This window comes from Acinonyx jubatus, chromosome A2 (assembly GCF_027475565.1).
Source record: "Acinonyx jubatus isolate Ajub_Pintada_27869175 chromosome A2, VMU_Ajub_asm_v1.0, whole genome shotgun sequence".
Lineage (NCBI taxonomy): Eukaryota > Metazoa > Chordata > Mammalia > Carnivora > Felidae > Acinonyx > Acinonyx jubatus.
The window spans coordinates 107,768,537-107,784,497 of record NC_069383.1 but is presented as its reverse complement, the minus strand read 5'-3'; the positions used below and the strand labels follow the sequence as shown (position 1 = coordinate 107,784,497).

Below are 15,961 nucleotides of genomic sequence, written 5' to 3'. Positions count from 1 at the left end.
CTCTTTATCCCTCTCAAAAATAAATAAACATAAAAAAAAATTAAAAACACAGGGATTGAGATTCAAATAATAAGTTGTTCACCCAAGGGCACACCGCTAATGAGCATCTGCTCAGAAATCAGACTTCCTGAGGTCTTTTTCTGAGTTACTCTGTAATTTAACTAATTCACCTACACCCCTATCTGTGCATTCTATTTCAACGTGGTTGCTGTTTCACTGGTCTTATCCATTGAACCACTCAACAATGGTTTACAAACCACCCACTATGTGCCAGGCACAGGTGTATGAACTGCAGCATTCAGTCAACAGGGCTTGGAGTTGACCTCCATCAATCCCAGCTCTCCCTCTTGTCATCTAGGTGACCTTGGGTAAGTTACTTCACTTCTCAGTGCCTTACTTGTCCTTATTGGCAACCAGAATTCTACCTCTCCCACGGGGCTGTTGAAAATTAAATGAGAGGTTGCCTGTAAAGGATTCAGAGGAATCCATGGTCCCCACTAAGAACTCAAATGTGAGCTGCTTTTATTATTCCTCTAAGTTCTGGGGATAGAGTCTTGAAAAGGACAAGAGCCTTGGTCTCAAGGAGCTTTCGCTGTGGTGGGAAACACAATAAACAAGTTAACTATCAATAGAGATTCCCAATGGTGATTCTTTTATGGAAAAAAAAAAAAATGTGTTGATAGTGTGGGTGGGAAGCTACTTTAGATTGACACGTCACCTAAGGATACTCAGATGATTCTCAAACTGTGACAGTATGATAAGAGCCTCATCTAGGAAAAGACAGAGGGCAGAAAACAGCAAATGCAGAGGTCCTATGCTTGGAACAAGCCAACATCTTGCAGTCAGGAAGCCAGTAAATAGACGAGGCGGGAGGGAGGGAACTGGGTGAGATGCGGGCACACGGGTCAGCAGAACCGCTTTGTAAAACAAGGTAAAGTGGTTCCTCTTCATCTTAAATGCGCTAGACATCCACTGGAGAGGATTAAGCAAGGGGAAGGGCATATGATCTGATTCACAACTTTTAAACTGCTCCTTCGGCTGCGGTGTCGAGAATCCGAGAGCCTCAGTGAAGAGGCAGTTGCGTTGTCCTGGACTGGAAGCATCCCACGTACATGTAACACGACGTGTGCACTGGGGTGCAGGGGAACAAATGCAGGTCTGCAACAACTCAACCGAAGCTGGAATGTGGCCTCCCCACCTCTCCCCATTCTCCGCTTTCTCCCCCGATGCCAGGGTAGTGAAGCCTGAAGGCGGCCACTGCCCAGATGGCGGACACCGGGCATCCCCCGAGTCTCGGGTCCCTCACGTACACGGCGGAGGGAGAGATGCTCGCCACCAGGGCGTTGGGAGGGCTCAATGAGCGAGGCGCGCCCGCCCAATCTCGGGACCGAACCTCCCCTCAGGCTGGCCCGCGCCCTCCACGCCCACCCGGCCCAGGCCGCGCTCGCTCTTCGCGCCCGCCGGCGGCCCGCTCACCCGGATGCCCTGCAGCACCCGGACCCGCTCCTCTTCGTCCATTCCGAAGGACACCCTGCGGGCCTCGCTGCTCTCGGTGCTCCCCATGGCAAGAGGCGAGCCGGCAGGCGGCCACGCAACTCGGCTCCAGAGCAACCAGACGGACGCCAGGCTCTGGCTCCCTATGCGCCCCGCGCTTCCCGGGACTCGGGCTGCTGCGGCACAAGCCAACAAAGCCCCGTCCTATTGGCCGCCGCCGGAGGTTCAGCCAATCATGTGGCGCGGGCTCGCGGGGCGTTGTGGGGGTTGTAGTCTCCAAGGCCCGAACTGCCCATCTGTAACTAGCGATCACGCGGAGGCATGGTGTGTGAGCGGTGGAAAGCGCGTTAGAGTGCAGCAGCCAGGGGAAAGATCACCCTGGAAGCAGAATCGAGGGTGATGATCTAAGGCCAGGAGACCAGCGGGGAGTCTGAGGCAGGCATGTCAGGGCGACCTTCGCATGGTTTGCTGCTTGGCGCCTTCAGCTAACTCGTGTTGAGCGGCGCTCAACTAAGAACTGGGCAAACATTGAACTAGCCGCGGAGAATGCAAAGACGAACAAGACACGCCCAGCCATCGTGAGGTTTAGATGCAATGGAAGGAACAAATGAAAAGACAAACAAGCAAGCACATAAATAAACTTACTAATCACTGTGATAAATGCCAAAAACGGAAAACTACATCACAATGCCAGGGCGGAAATTAATAGGAGGGGGCCTCCTTTAATTTGAGAGGCCACAGCAACCTCTCTGAGAAGGAAACATTTGAGTTGAGACTTCAGGATGAGTAGGAGTCAGCCAGGAGAAGACGGGAAGAACTTGGCTAGGAACCAACCAGTATAAAGGCCCTGAGGCAAGGAAGACCTTGCCACCCACATTCAAGAAATAGAAAGAGGGCCCGGCCATGTGACTGGAAAGTGAGAAGGGAGCCATAGGCAAGAAGGCCAGAGGAGCCGGAAGGGTTCAGATCACGTAGGGCCTTATAAGCCAGGGTCAAAATTTTATTCTAAATGCCCTGGAATGCAGTGAATGATCATAGGCATTTAGGAAACATTGGCCAATGAGCACACATGCCATGCATTGAGTGCAGTATATCAAGCATTGTGTTTATGCTTCTTATACAGGATCATATGTGTAATGGAGGAACATAAATGATTGCAATTTACAGCCACAGTGACCTTGAATGAAGCCCCCTTTCATTCAACTGAGTTTCTGAATGGCTTTGATTTACCAAGGTGGGCCTGGACGTGAGTTTGGAATCGAACCGAGGCAAACTGGATTGCTACATGAAATAGCAAGAATCATTTGGAGCTGCTTTGGGGAACCTGGAAAAGAAGGAGTGAGGAGGAGAGAGACCAATGAGAATAGCTTCAGTGAAGAAGCCAGTGAACATTCCAGAGGTGGGGACAGAGGATTTTTATGAACAAAGGTATCTGCTACTGTCATTGAAAATACTTTGATTTGGGGCCTTTGATTTGAGTCACCTGGGTGACTCAGTCAGTTAAGCGTTCGACTTCAACTCAGGTCATGATCTCATGGTGTGTGGGTTCGAGCCCTGCATCAGGCTCTATGCTGACAGCTCAGAGCCTGGAGCCTGCTTCAGATTCTGTGTCTCCTTCTCTCTCTGCTCCTCGCCCACTCACACTCTGTCTTTCTCTCTCTCTGTCTCAAAAATAAGTAAACATTAAAAAAAAAAAAAAAAAAAGAGGGGCCCGTAGGTGGCTCAGTCGGTTAAGCATCTGACTTTGGCTCAGGTCATGATCTCACGGTTCATGGGTTCGTGAGTTTGAGCCCCTCGTCGGGCTTTGCGCTGACAGCTCGGACGGAGCCTGGAGCCTGCTTTGGATTTTGTGTCTCCCTCTCTCTCCGCCCCTCCCCTGCTCGTGCCCTGTCGCTCTCTGTCTCTCAAAAATAAATAAACGCTGAAAAAAAAATGTTTTTAATTAAAAAAAGAAAATGCTTTGATTTGTAAATCTCCCTCCTGCCCTTCTCTCCTCCCTTTCTCCCCTATAAGCAGAGCCCGAGAAAGTGATTCTGGTTCAAGTGGTTTATTGGGGAGTGCCTCCAGAGAAATGAAGGAAGGGAACAGGATGAGGTGGGAGAAAGCTAAGTAAAGATATGGTCAAAACTGGAGACTGGCTGTGGCCTAATTCTGGGTGGAGTGGCAGTGGGGGCGGTGCTCTAGAGAACAAATTATATCCAAAATTGGTTTCATCATTTGACAAGGGGACAGGCCTTCTGTGCCCCACATCAGTCAGTTAGTGACAGCCCAGGACAACTCCCCAGTGAAGGGGGCATCTGTGAGCTGCCAACAGCTCACAGCCACAGAAGCTGGGGGATGGTCTTACCGGCTGGTAAAAAATCTGGGTGGGATACTATCAGTATCCACTCATGCTCCACATGTTTTTGAAGGTCTCCCAAACACCCAAACATCTATGGCTATGGAGGGGGCGGGGGGGTGTAAAAATTGAGGGAAGGGATGGACTTCTCTTCCGGGTCAGATGATGGAATAACACCCTGAACTGATTCCGCAAAATGGGAGTCCGGACCGCAGATCTGAGCATGAGACGGTGTGCAGTCTTCCCCACCTCCACTGTGTGCAAAATCTGGGGAGAGAATCAGAGCCCCAGAAGACTTAGATTAGGGGTTACAGTGCCAGCAGCCTAGCTGAGCCTCATGACAACCAACCCGATGAGTTCTATACTGCAAATAGGGGAAGATAACATGACATTATAAATCCAAAGTAGGATGAATAAAGGCAGTGGCATAGGAATGCAGAGGAAAGGAGAGGAAGGGAGATTTATATATTTTGAAGAACTTTGTGTCAGGTTCCACGACACAAGCATCATTTGTGTGCAGTTAATCCATAAGCAATTCATTTAATCCTGGAAACCATCCAGAGGGAGTTATTTCCCCATTCTAAGGCCTAGGAAACTGAGGCTTTGGGGAGGTAAGGTGTTGTAACAGGCCTACTAGTTGCTGCCCAATACCCATTCTCTCCTTCCTTACAACAGAACCCCAATCTCCTTCGGTGCAGCAACATACCTGGTTAGAAAAATTGGCCAAATTCAGAACAATTTGAGCATTATAACAATTTGACGATTTGAGCTTATAACATTAAATTTTTTTAATCCAATAGTCATGTGTTGAAAGAGAAGGTAGGAGAAAAAATGGATCACTTTACAAAAGAATGCCAGCAAATCAATGTGGGATTTAAAAATCACCATTTTGGGGCGCCTGGGTGGCGCAGTCGGTTAAGCACCCGACTTCAGCCAGGTCACGATCTCGCGGTCCGGGAGTTCGAGCCCCGCGTCGGGCTCTGGGCTGATGGCTCAGAGCCTGGAGCCTGTTTCCGATTCTGTGTCTCCCTCTCTCTCTGCCCCTCCCCCGTTCATGCTCTGTCTCTCTCTGTCCCAAAAATAAATAAACGTTGAAAAAAAAAATTAAAAATCACCATTTTGCTGGGGTGCCTGGGTGGCTCAGTTGGTTAAGTGTCCGACTTTGACTCAGGTCATGATCTTGCGGTTTGTGAGTTTGAGCCCTGTGTCAGGCTCTGTGCTGACAGCTCAGAACCTGGAGATCCCGTGTCTCCCTTTCTCTTTGCCTCTCCCTGCTCACTCTCTGTCTCTCAATAACAAGTAAACATTAAAAAAATTTTTTTAATTAAAAAAATCACCATTGTGCAAGGCTCAGTGAAGCAGGTGAATCGGGCAAAAGTCATCAATGGATACTAAAAGCATTGAGTGAAAGGTGGTTGGAGAACAGGATATTCAGGTAACCTGCAAGTTTCACTGCAGATTTCTTAACTATTACAAAGGGAAACGGGATTACAGTGACATGACCTGGGTGTGGCTGCCTTAACCAAATGGTCAGATTTAGGATACAGAGAGTGGGACCATCGGACTTGATGTCCCTCCTGACGGAATGCAGTAAAGCGCACACACAGCTCCCGTGGAGTGGTATCAAAGATGTGTGACCTGAATCTAATCACAAGGAAACAAGCAGGCAGATCCACAATGTGAAACCTTCCATAAAACAACTGTCCTGGACTCTTCCAAAAGGTCAATGTCGTGGAAAGCAAAACAAAACAAAGATGCAGACAATGAAATGTAACGGAGAATCTTGATTAGATCCCGGATTAAAATGACAACAGCAAAGGGGTACCTGGCTGGCTGAGTCGGTTAAGCATCTGACTTTGACTTAGGTCATGATCTCACCGTTCCTGGGTTCGAGCCTCCCATCGGACTCTGTGCTGACAGCTCAGAGCCGGGAGCCTGCTTCAGATCCCGTATCTCCCTTTCTCTTTGCCCCTCCCCCACTCACACTCTGTCTCTTTCTCTCAAAAGTGAATAATCATTAAAAAAATTGTTTTAAATGACAACAGTAAAAACAACAACGACGCTATAGAAAGGTACTTGGGATGACTGAGAAAGTTTTGGATACAGAACAACGTCCTAGGTGATATTATTGAATTAATGTTTATTTTCTTGTTCTTGGGAGATGTATACTAAAGTACTTGGGGGTGGAGTATCCTAGTATCTGCAACGTGCACTTAAACCATTCATAAAAAAGTGTTCACGATAGGTGAATCTAGGTGATTCCTAGATTATATAGGGATATATGTATATATTAGAGTCCATTGTATTATTCGTTCACTGTTCATATAGTCTTGAAAATTTTCGGAATAATAAGTAGGAGGGAAATAAAATAAAATTCTGCACTTTGCAGGGTGCCTGGGTGGCTCAGTTAGTTGAGTGTCTGACTTCGGCTCAGGTCATGATCCAATGGTTCATCAGGCTCACTGCTGTCAGCACAGAACCCTCTTCAGATCCTCTGTCCCGCTCTTTCCCTGCCCTTCCCCTGCTCATGCTCTCTCTTAAAAAAAAAAATGCACTTGGCAAAAAAATATCTCCTGCCCCAGGTTTCCTTGACCGTGGCATCACCTGGAAGTGACCTTGTGACCTAGCTTTAGCCAAGGAGGCTCTTGAGCAGTGTGGTACCTGGAGAACAGCACAGGGCCTAAAGAGAGCAGTAGGACCCCGGGCATATTATTGAATATCTTTGTGCCTCAGTTTTCTGATGGATATGAGTCGTGTTGATACTACACTTCCAGAGCTCAGCACTTAGTGAACTGAGTTGGTGACAGCAATTATTATCGAAGGATTTTGTTTTTGGAGATAATACTTTGGCAACTAGTATAGAGGGTGTGTTGGAGAGGGCCTTGTGTGAAGGGGCTTCTCTTAGATTGGGTTCTCCAAAGTCAAATGAGGAAGAGAAGGGCTGGTAGAGTAGAAAAGTAAGAAAAGTAATGTACTTTGTCCGTGTTAAAAGCCAAAAGGGAGCTTTCTCCATAAGGTCAGGAAAAAGACAAGGATATCTCCTTTCATCACTTCTGTTCAGTTTGTACAGAGGTTCCAACCAGGGCAGAAAAGACAAGAAAATGAAATAAAAGTCATCCGGATTGAAAAAGAAGAAGTAAAACAATCTCTGTTTGCAGATAATGTGGTCTTGTATATAGAAAATCCTAAGGAATACACACACACACACACACACACACACACACACACACACATGCACGCATGCATGCACACTCAACAGGGCTAATAAGCAAGTTCAGCAAGGGTTCAGAATATAAGTTCAATACACAAAAATCAGTTCTATTTCTATACACTCACAAAGAACAATCCAAAAATCATATTAAGAAGATTCCAGGGGTGCATGGGTGGCTCAGTCAGTTAAGCGTCCAACTCTTGATTTAGGTTCAGATCCTGCTTTCACACTTTCAAGCCCCACATCAGACTCTGTGCTGACCGCTTGGGATTCTTTGTCTCTCCCTCTCTCTCTGTCCTTCCCCCACTTGTGCTGTCTCTGTCTTTCTGAAAATAAATAAATCTACTAAAAAAACAAAAACAAAAAACAAGGGCAAGGTACCTGAATAGACATTTCTCCAAAGAAGATTTACAAAAAGCCAGCAGGTACATGAAAAGATGTTCAACATGACTAGTCATTAGGGAAATGAACATCTAAACCACGATGAGATATCACCTCCTGTAGAATGGCCATCCCTGAAAAGACAAGGGGTTAACAAATGATGGCATGGATGTGGAGAAAGGGGAATCCTTGTACACTGTTAATGGGAATGTAAACTGGTGCAGCCACTCTGGAAAACAGTATGGAGGATCTTCAAAAAATCAAAGATAGAATCACCATATGATCCAGCATTTCTGCTTCTGGGAATATATCCAAAGATAATGAAAACACTAACTCAAAAAGACATCTGCAGCAGTATTTACAATAGCCAAGGCATGGAAACAACCTAAGTGTCCATCAGTAGAGGAAGGGGAAAAGAAGTGGTATATATGTATAGTACGGAATATTATTCAGCCATTTAAAAAAATGAGAAAATCCTACCATTTACAACAACATGGATGGAACTTGAGGGTATCGTGTGAAGCGACACAAGTCAGACAGAGACAGACATGTTTTCACTTATAGGGGGGAATTAAAAAAAAAACTCATAGAAAAAGAGATCAGAGTTGTGGTCACCAGAGGCAGAGGGCGGGGGAAGAGGGAATTGCCGAAGGTGGTCAAAAGACACAAACTTGCAGTTACAAGGTAAGTCAGTCCAGTGACTTATTGGCTAACATCCCATGGTAACATTTCCTGTATATTTCCAGTAAAGTCATTAGGAGAGTACATTGCAGGTAAGGACATTCCAAAAATCCAAAGTACAGTCCAGGAAAGTCTTTAGGAGAGTAAATCCTGAGAGCTCTAGTCACAAGGAGAAATTAATTCCTTTATTCTTCTTTCTTTTGTTCTTGTATCTATATGAAAAGATGGATGCCAGCCCAATCTTTTATTGTAATATATGTAAGTCAAACCACCATGCTGTAAGCCTTCAACTTACATATTCTTGTATGTCAATTACTTCTCAATAAAACAGGGAGAAAAAGAAAAACAAAGAGTAGGCTCCGGAGACTAGAGAAGTGGGCCCCTGCTTTTCTCTGCCTCAGTGACCCCTCATTTCATGTTCCACTGGTCATTGGGTCACATGGCTTCACCCAGACTGTAAGGGCTGAGGAGTGCGGTCTTCTCTGAATAGAAGGAAAGAGGGGAGTGCTATCTAAGCACCAGGAACATCAAGCCCAACTGATGAATGAACAACACTTTGCTCCCTGACTGTTTTCTGGGAAGTTCCATATAAGAAAAATGGACTGATAATAACTAAGAAACTCCAGATGCTGAAATGCCCTACTGAGATCACAATCCATTTTGTGAATAGATGTATCATGATAACCGCATCCACGTCTTCTGCCATGCAATAATTGTCTTCCATAGATGCTTCCTGGGTGCTGAAATTGTCACTCTGTGATGCTGACGTGGATATACCTTTGAAGGCATGACTTGAGCCCCTCATACCTACCCCCGAGAGGCCTGAAGAACAAGAAACAGCTGGATTTGGGGGCCAGTGTACCCTGGAGCCCGTCGAGGCTTGCTATCGAGGACTTTGTTGAGAAGACTGAGAGCCGGGTGGGTTTTGAGAGGTGGAGCAGGGGTAGGGGCAGGGCCGGCCACGTTGAAGGAGAGTAGGGTTTGGCATGAAGGAAGGGAAAAAGACGGACACTCTGCAGGAAGCGGAAAGCTGGGGAAAGTGGTCATGGTTAAAAGTGGCAGATGACTAGATTCAGTTCTGTGGTGTGTGACAGGACCCTCTCCTCCATCTCTGTCTCATCTTCAGTAAGAGGTTCATCTCAGGCATCCGTGCTTTTCAACTAGATTAGGTAGTTTGATGCAACAATGTTTGGATCTGGCTCCTACAGACTAGATCCCCCAGATTCACCCTTGCCATTGCTAAAGACCCTTCTCTTAGAGAGCGGTTGGCCAATGGTGGACCTAAGGAAGGAGACAGGGCCCAGAGTACCAAAGAATTGGACATGGCGGGAAAAATGCTGGAACGTTTGGTTGAATCATGAGGATGCAAGCCTTGAGTGCCAAGTACATGACTCAAAGCTTGAGGCAGTGGACGGTAGAGAACTCTTGATTTTTGGAGCTGGGGAGGGATCTGATCCAAGCCGTGCTTTGGGATGCTCTCTTCAACCCCAGAATGGAGGATATCTTTGGAGAAGCCCTGGAGATGGTCGATGACGAAGCCTGTCCCTGAAACACAACCTGGTCAAAATGCAGAGAGCACTATTTGATCTCCACTATGATCTGAAGTTTAAGGCCATCTGCACTACCCGCCCCCTTGCCTGGCCCTTGACATTGTTGGTTAGGGGAACCTCCTTTCCCAGCCCCGTGTTTCCACAGGAAGAACACTCATTAGCATAACACTTTTTTTTTAATGTTTATTTATTTGTGAGAGAGAGACAGAGAGACAGAGCACAAGTGGGGTAAGGGGCAGAGGAAGAGAGAGACACAGAACAGTCTCCAGGCTCTGAGCTCTCAGCACAGAGCCTGACGCGGGGCTTGAACCCATGAACCGTGAGATCATGACCTAAGCTTAAGTTGGACACTCAACCGACTGACCACCCAGGCGCCTCTTAGCATAACACTCTTGGTCCATCTATGGTGGCTTGAATTTCAAGGAGGGATTTGGCATGTGACACTTGTAGGTTTCACCCTCCGAGGTCTGCGTATATGGAACATGCGCATCTCCATGTGGGGGACTTAGTAAGAGTCTGGATCCACCAGCTATCAAGGCTCTTCCCATCTTTCTCCTCAGCATGTTGATCACGTCTGTCCTCATGGTGTCAGGACGTCAGTCTCAGCTCTGGGGATCTGCCCACCATGGCTGGCTGGAAAAAGGGTTCCCTCCCTCTCTGCACAAAGGAAATCTTTCTCAGAAGTTGCATCGGCCAGTCATGGGTCACACCCTACCCTAAACCAGGCAGTGGCAAAGGGGACAGGATGGCCACAACCACTTTAGAGCAGCGGGATCATATCCTGGGCTGGACACACCACCTGAAGACAACAGCCCCACCCATACCTTCCTAAATAGTCCCTTTATTATTCAAGTGGCCCTTTTGAGCAGGCTTCTGTTTCCTGCCAGGCCTGGATTGTCCCAGGGCTGCTGGGTGTGCAGTGCAAGGTGTGTTGTGTGGCACATCGCTGAGAATGAGTGTGAGTGTGTGTGTGTGTGTGTGTGTGTGTGTGTGTGTGTGTGAACAAGGGTAGGGAGGGAGCAAACCCAGACAATGAAGCTGCCCCATCCATTGTTCCCAGGCCCTCACCAGGGCTCAGGTCCCCCGCTGGCTGTCCTAAAATCCGGGAAGTTCCCGGTGTGAAACAAAGCCTCCAGATGGAATGAATCAGCTGAAAAGCGTAAGTGGATCAAGCAGAAAGTCAGGATCAGCTTCCCGGCCCTAATTTCCTATTCTGCTTCTCTGAGTTTTCAGCTTCAGCTTCTGCCCTGGATTTAACTGCTCAGCCCTGCGAACGGCTGCTTAGCGAGCAGAACAGCCAGCTGGGGCAGGCAGGATCAGGCTCCCTGGAGCCCGGATTGTCTACACCCCAGCAGTTGCACTGCGGAAAGGTCACCCCCTTCCTGAGCAGAGCTGGCTGGGAGTTGGGGAGGCAGGGAACGTGCATGGCCAAGGATTGCAGTGGAAACAGAGGGAAGCTGGCTCCACAAAGTCAGGGGGGCCACAGAACTCACAGCAAGGGCATGGACACCAAAGACTGCTTAGCCAGATTCCCATTTCTTCTCTAATTAGTCTCCCTTTACACACACACGCGCGCACACACACGCACACACTCATGCACAGCTGTAATCTGAAAGGCAGACCCAGACCCAGGTGGAGGCTGGGCTTCCTACCCTGCTTCAAGCAAAGTCTCTGGTGTCTGGGGCCTAGCGTGCTTAGCACACCCAGAGCAGGTTGGGACGTGGGCAACCACAACCAGACAAAAGCTCACAAAGTCAGGGCTCCAGAGTAGCCCAGAGCACGCCACGGCTCCCGGGCCCTGGGCAAGTGGCAGGTCCCAGACCAGAGCCACAGGGTTCTTGGAGATCTGCTGACCTGGACCTGCCCCTGCTGCTCCCCTCACCCCCCATCCCCCACCGCCAGGAACACCCCCTCCTGTTCTTCCCAGGGAACGTCTCCTCATCACGGGAGTCTTAATCCTGAAGTGGGGAGACCAGATAGGGTGGAGGCCTGAGGCGCAAGCGGGGGGGGGGGGGGAAGAATTCGGATACGAGGGAGCAGCAGGGGGCAGAAGAGCAAAGGAGAGACGGTGCCCAGAGGCGGTGGGGGGTTGGGAGGGTGGGGGCGGGCCTGGAGTTATGGGGGCTGTGAGGAGGTATGGGAACAGATAGAATTTCCCTTTTTTTGGTACTTGCGCCCGAACATATGAGTAGTCCCTGGGTCAGCTGGGCTATTATTGTGAGGCGGGTCCTCATGACCCTGTTTGCACTCAGCCCCGAGGTCACCGTGGGCCCTTTGACCTTAGTGAGTTTCCCATTGCTCAAGCTTGTTGCCTAAAAGCGGCCTCTTCAGATGTCACCTCCTGAGCCAGGCTGCCTCTTCCCCCCTCACACTCCTGTGTTTTACTTTCTTCTTCCCTGAAAAAAAAAAAATCACTGTCTGGATCTTTGCTGCGTATATATTTGTTTATGGTTGGTCTCTGGCCAGTATCACCACAACACATGCACACAGAGCTCCTAAGGTAGAAGCCTCAGAGAAGAGGCCTGCATCTGCTCCATCTATCCCTGAATCCCAAGCATGTAGCCCAGGGCCTGGCACAGAGTGGGTGCTCAGGAAACCCTGACTGGATGAATGAATGAATGAATGAATGAATGAATATGAACCCCCATTAGAGAGAGAAGGAAGTGAATGATTAAGAGTAAAGACTTGCCTTTCAATCCCAGCTGTGCTGTGTGATCAGTAAGTTACTTGCCCTCTCTGTGCCACAGTTTCCCCATCTGTAAAGCAGGGATAAGCACCAGCACATGCCCACGGGGTTGGTGCGGGATTGCGTGAGTTAATACGCATATTGCCCTAGAACCTGGCAAAGAGGAAATACTCAATTATCAGTAGTTATTATTATGCTATCCATCATCCTGAGAAATCTGCCAAATGAAGCTCAGGTAAGAGATGAGACTTGCCTGAGGTTACACAGCTAGAAGGTGGCAGAGACAGGATTTGAACCCAAATATCTAAAACATTAGGGCCCTTTCTAGGGTCCCACTTGGACTTAGCACACTATCCCCTTGGAGTGTGGCCTGTCTGGCCCTTGGGTATGGCATTTAGGAGCTGGGATGAAGGCAGCCTGGTTATCGACCCACGTGACCATTGGTAGTCCAGGCTTGAGGCCCGAGAAGGCGTGTGGGCATGGGACAGGGAAAGAGAGGCTGCTGGTCCAGGAGGCTTGGCACCCTGCTCCCTCTGGCTACCAGTCCTGATAGGGAAACCATGTTGGCACCCAGCCTGGGAGGAGCCGCCCCCACCCCCGGCTTCTGGCCCCACTGGTGATTCCTTCCACCTCTGTAGCTCACATGAAAAGTCACAGAGCCATCCCCCTTCCCCATCATGGGACTCTTAGAGTTCAAGGTTTATGAATTTGTTAAAATGCACCCACAAGCTTTAAGGAAATAACAAGAGCTACAAATTGACACGATTCCTTGGAGAGCTCAGTGGTAATCCTAGTTGCCTACTTGGCACTTGGTTTTCCAGCCTTTTGCGTCAATTAGCAGAGGAAGAGAGAGGCCTACCCCTGAGTCCCCCAGGAGCTCTGAGCTGCTGTGGGAGCCTCCTTCAGAACAGTGTGAGGAGCATGGCAGGGGTCACCTTCTCTGCATTCAAGCCTATTACCCAAGTCCTGCATAGAGCAGAGGCCACACCAGAGTGCGGCTGGAGGACTTTATCCTCTCTGTCACTCCTACTTAGTCATGCTAAACAAAGTACCCTCTAAGTAGAAAACCTGTGTTTGCATTGCAAACAGAGCTTCAAGACAAGATCTCCCAAAGCTCCCCTCGCCTCACAGGTGGCTTGCACAATTTTGTGCTTATTTGCACAAACTCTTGCAATGAAAATCCACATCCGATGCATGTCAGAGCCTAGAACACAACAGGAATTATCAATATTTGCTGAGTGACAGTGTGACTTGCAAATACAGCATCATCGTGTGGGTGGGCATGCTGCAGGAGGGCTGGTGCCCAGAGGGCTCTGGAGCCCCAGGGAGCATGAGGAAGGGTCTCGAGAGGAATGGCCTCCCGAAGATGGAGAGGGGACATGCCAGGCAGAGCACCAGGGAGGGCCAGGAGACGGTGGGGCCTCAGAAAGGCATGTGAGCCAGGATGCAAAATCAGCAGCCGTCTAATCTTTCTGGGGGGACTTCCCAAAGAAGTGAGGCCAGGCCTCTTGCTGGACTCCTTCTGGTCGTTGTAACAGTTGTGATAACAGTAACGCCAAAGTGTAAGAAGCAGCAACCAACGAGGGCCAGGCTGAGCTGGCTTGAGCTCTCCTCTCAAGCTCATCTCCAAGGAGCATGCTACCTGACCACACAGACCATTTCCCGGGCCTTTCTGATGGAGTTGGGAAGAAGATTGGGGAATGTTCGGATCTAGTGTAATCCTCAAACAACCCGATGCGGTATTACTATGACTACTATTATTCCCCCTTCAGGGATGATGGCCCTGGTCAGGAGGGACCCGGCCTCCACGGCACACAGCTATATAATTGGCAGGGGGCCCGGAGGGACCACCGCTTGGAGCTGGTGTGGCAAGGACACACCACACTTGTAAAGGGCTGAGCCTCCTGATTTCACACTTGTCCGGGGAAACGGACTCCAGCCTGGTAGCAGTTTTTCACTCAGGGAACAGACCACCCACCAGTGCCCTCCTCCCACCCTTCTGATGGACTGTTACGACTAATACAAACCATGCTACGACAAACCATCGTGTATGGGTGTCCTTGTGCACCTGTGCAAGGTTTCTGAAGCACAGATTCCTAAAAGTGAAGCTGCCGTTCAAGGCATGGGTACCACTCAGTCTGTACCAACCGTTCTACCCGCCACCAGTGCGTGAGAATGCCAACTTCCCCCCACCTTTGCCAACAGAGGTGGTACCATTTAATTTTTGCCAGGGTGATGGAGGAAAAAAATACTCGTTTGCGTTTTAGTTGCAACTCCCTAAATATTCCATCTAAAATACCTCTACATTTGTTTATCGGTCATTGATACTTCTTTTGAAACGTCAATTGCCTTTTCATCTATTTCGTCCACCTTGTCTGTCTTGTTTCGGGTCCTTTTGTTATTGATTTGTAGGAGCTCTTTCTTTCAGACGTTTTAACTGTTTTCTCCCAGCCTCCCACTTGTCTTTTAATTTTATGTTATTTTTTTAAATTTTTTTTAATGTTTATTTATTTTTGAGACAGAGAAAGACATAGCATGAATGGGGGAGGGGCAGAGAGAGAGGGAGACACAGAATCGGAAGCAGGCTCCAGGCTCTGAGCCGTCAGCCCAGAGCCTGACGCGGGGCTCGAACTCACAAACCGTGAGATCGTGACCTGAGCCGAAGTCGGACGCTCAACCAACTGAGCCACCCAGGCGCCCCAATTTTATGTTATTTTTTGACAAACAAACTGAATTTTGTGTTCAGCCAAATCTTTAAGTCACGCCCGCCCTTTTTTCATTTGTAGATGTTATGTATTTGTAAGGAAGTATCTCCTACTAAGATCATAAGCAGGATTTTTTTACGTTGACCTTTTAAAACTATTGGTAATTTATTTTTATTATGCCATGGTCCTGCTATACAGGATTTTTTCCATATAGACGGTCAATTGCCCTCCCTAAAATTTAGTCAGTATTTCATTGTTTCACCACTGAATTTAAAAAGCCAACTTCAGGGGCGCCTGGGTGGCTTGGTCTGTTAAGCGTCCGACTTCGGCTCAGGTCATGATCTCACAGTCCGTGAGTTCGAGCCCCGCGTCGGGCTCTGTGCTGACAGCTCAGAGCCTGGAGCCTGTTTCCGATTCTGTGTCTCCCTCTCTCTCTGCCCCTCCCCTGTTCATGCTCTGTCTCTCTCTGTCTCAAAAATAAATAAACATTAAAAAAATAAATAAATAAAAAGCCAACTTCATAATCAACTATTTTTTCCATATGTATACAATATGTGTCTACATTTATCTCTCTACTCATTGGCTATTTACACAGAATTTACCACTTCTTTAATTGCTATGACTTTAGAAGATGTTTGGATATCTGACAAGGGAAATTACCCCTTATTGTTTTTCCTTTTTCAAATTGTCTTCACTACCTCTGGAAATTCCCTCCCAAGGGAAAGAAATCATTTTGTCATACACCATTAACGGTCTTCCTGAGATTTTCATTGGGATTTCATTGAATTTATAGATTAATTTATGGGAGAACTGGTGTAACTTTTATCAAAGGTCATTCAGTAAACTTTGGTAGCTTTCTTTACATAATCTGTAGACATTCTTATTAAGTTTCTTTCTAGATATTTTATGGAATTT

The 15,961-nt window shown here is 48.0% G+C and overlaps 1 protein-coding gene across 3 annotated transcripts in view; it reads right to left on the bottom strand.

The window, feature by feature from the left end:
* The window catches only part of CHCHD6 (coiled-coil-helix-coiled-coil-helix domain containing 6), a 248,397-nt gene extending 246,712 nt beyond the window's left edge, over positions 1-1,685 (bottom strand). For 2 of the 3 annotated variants that reach the window (XM_027049798.2, XM_015083929.3), the window contains exon 1: positions 1,477-1,685. In XM_027049798.2, coding sequence (XP_026905599.1) covers positions 1,477-1,563 — 87 coding nt within the window. In that variant the 5' untranslated portion in view covers positions 1,564-1,685. The remainder of the gene's footprint in view (positions 1-1,476) is intronic. The other variant, XM_027049796.2, reaches the window with a different exon arrangement.
* Positions 1,686-15,961: the final 14,276 nt, after the last annotated feature.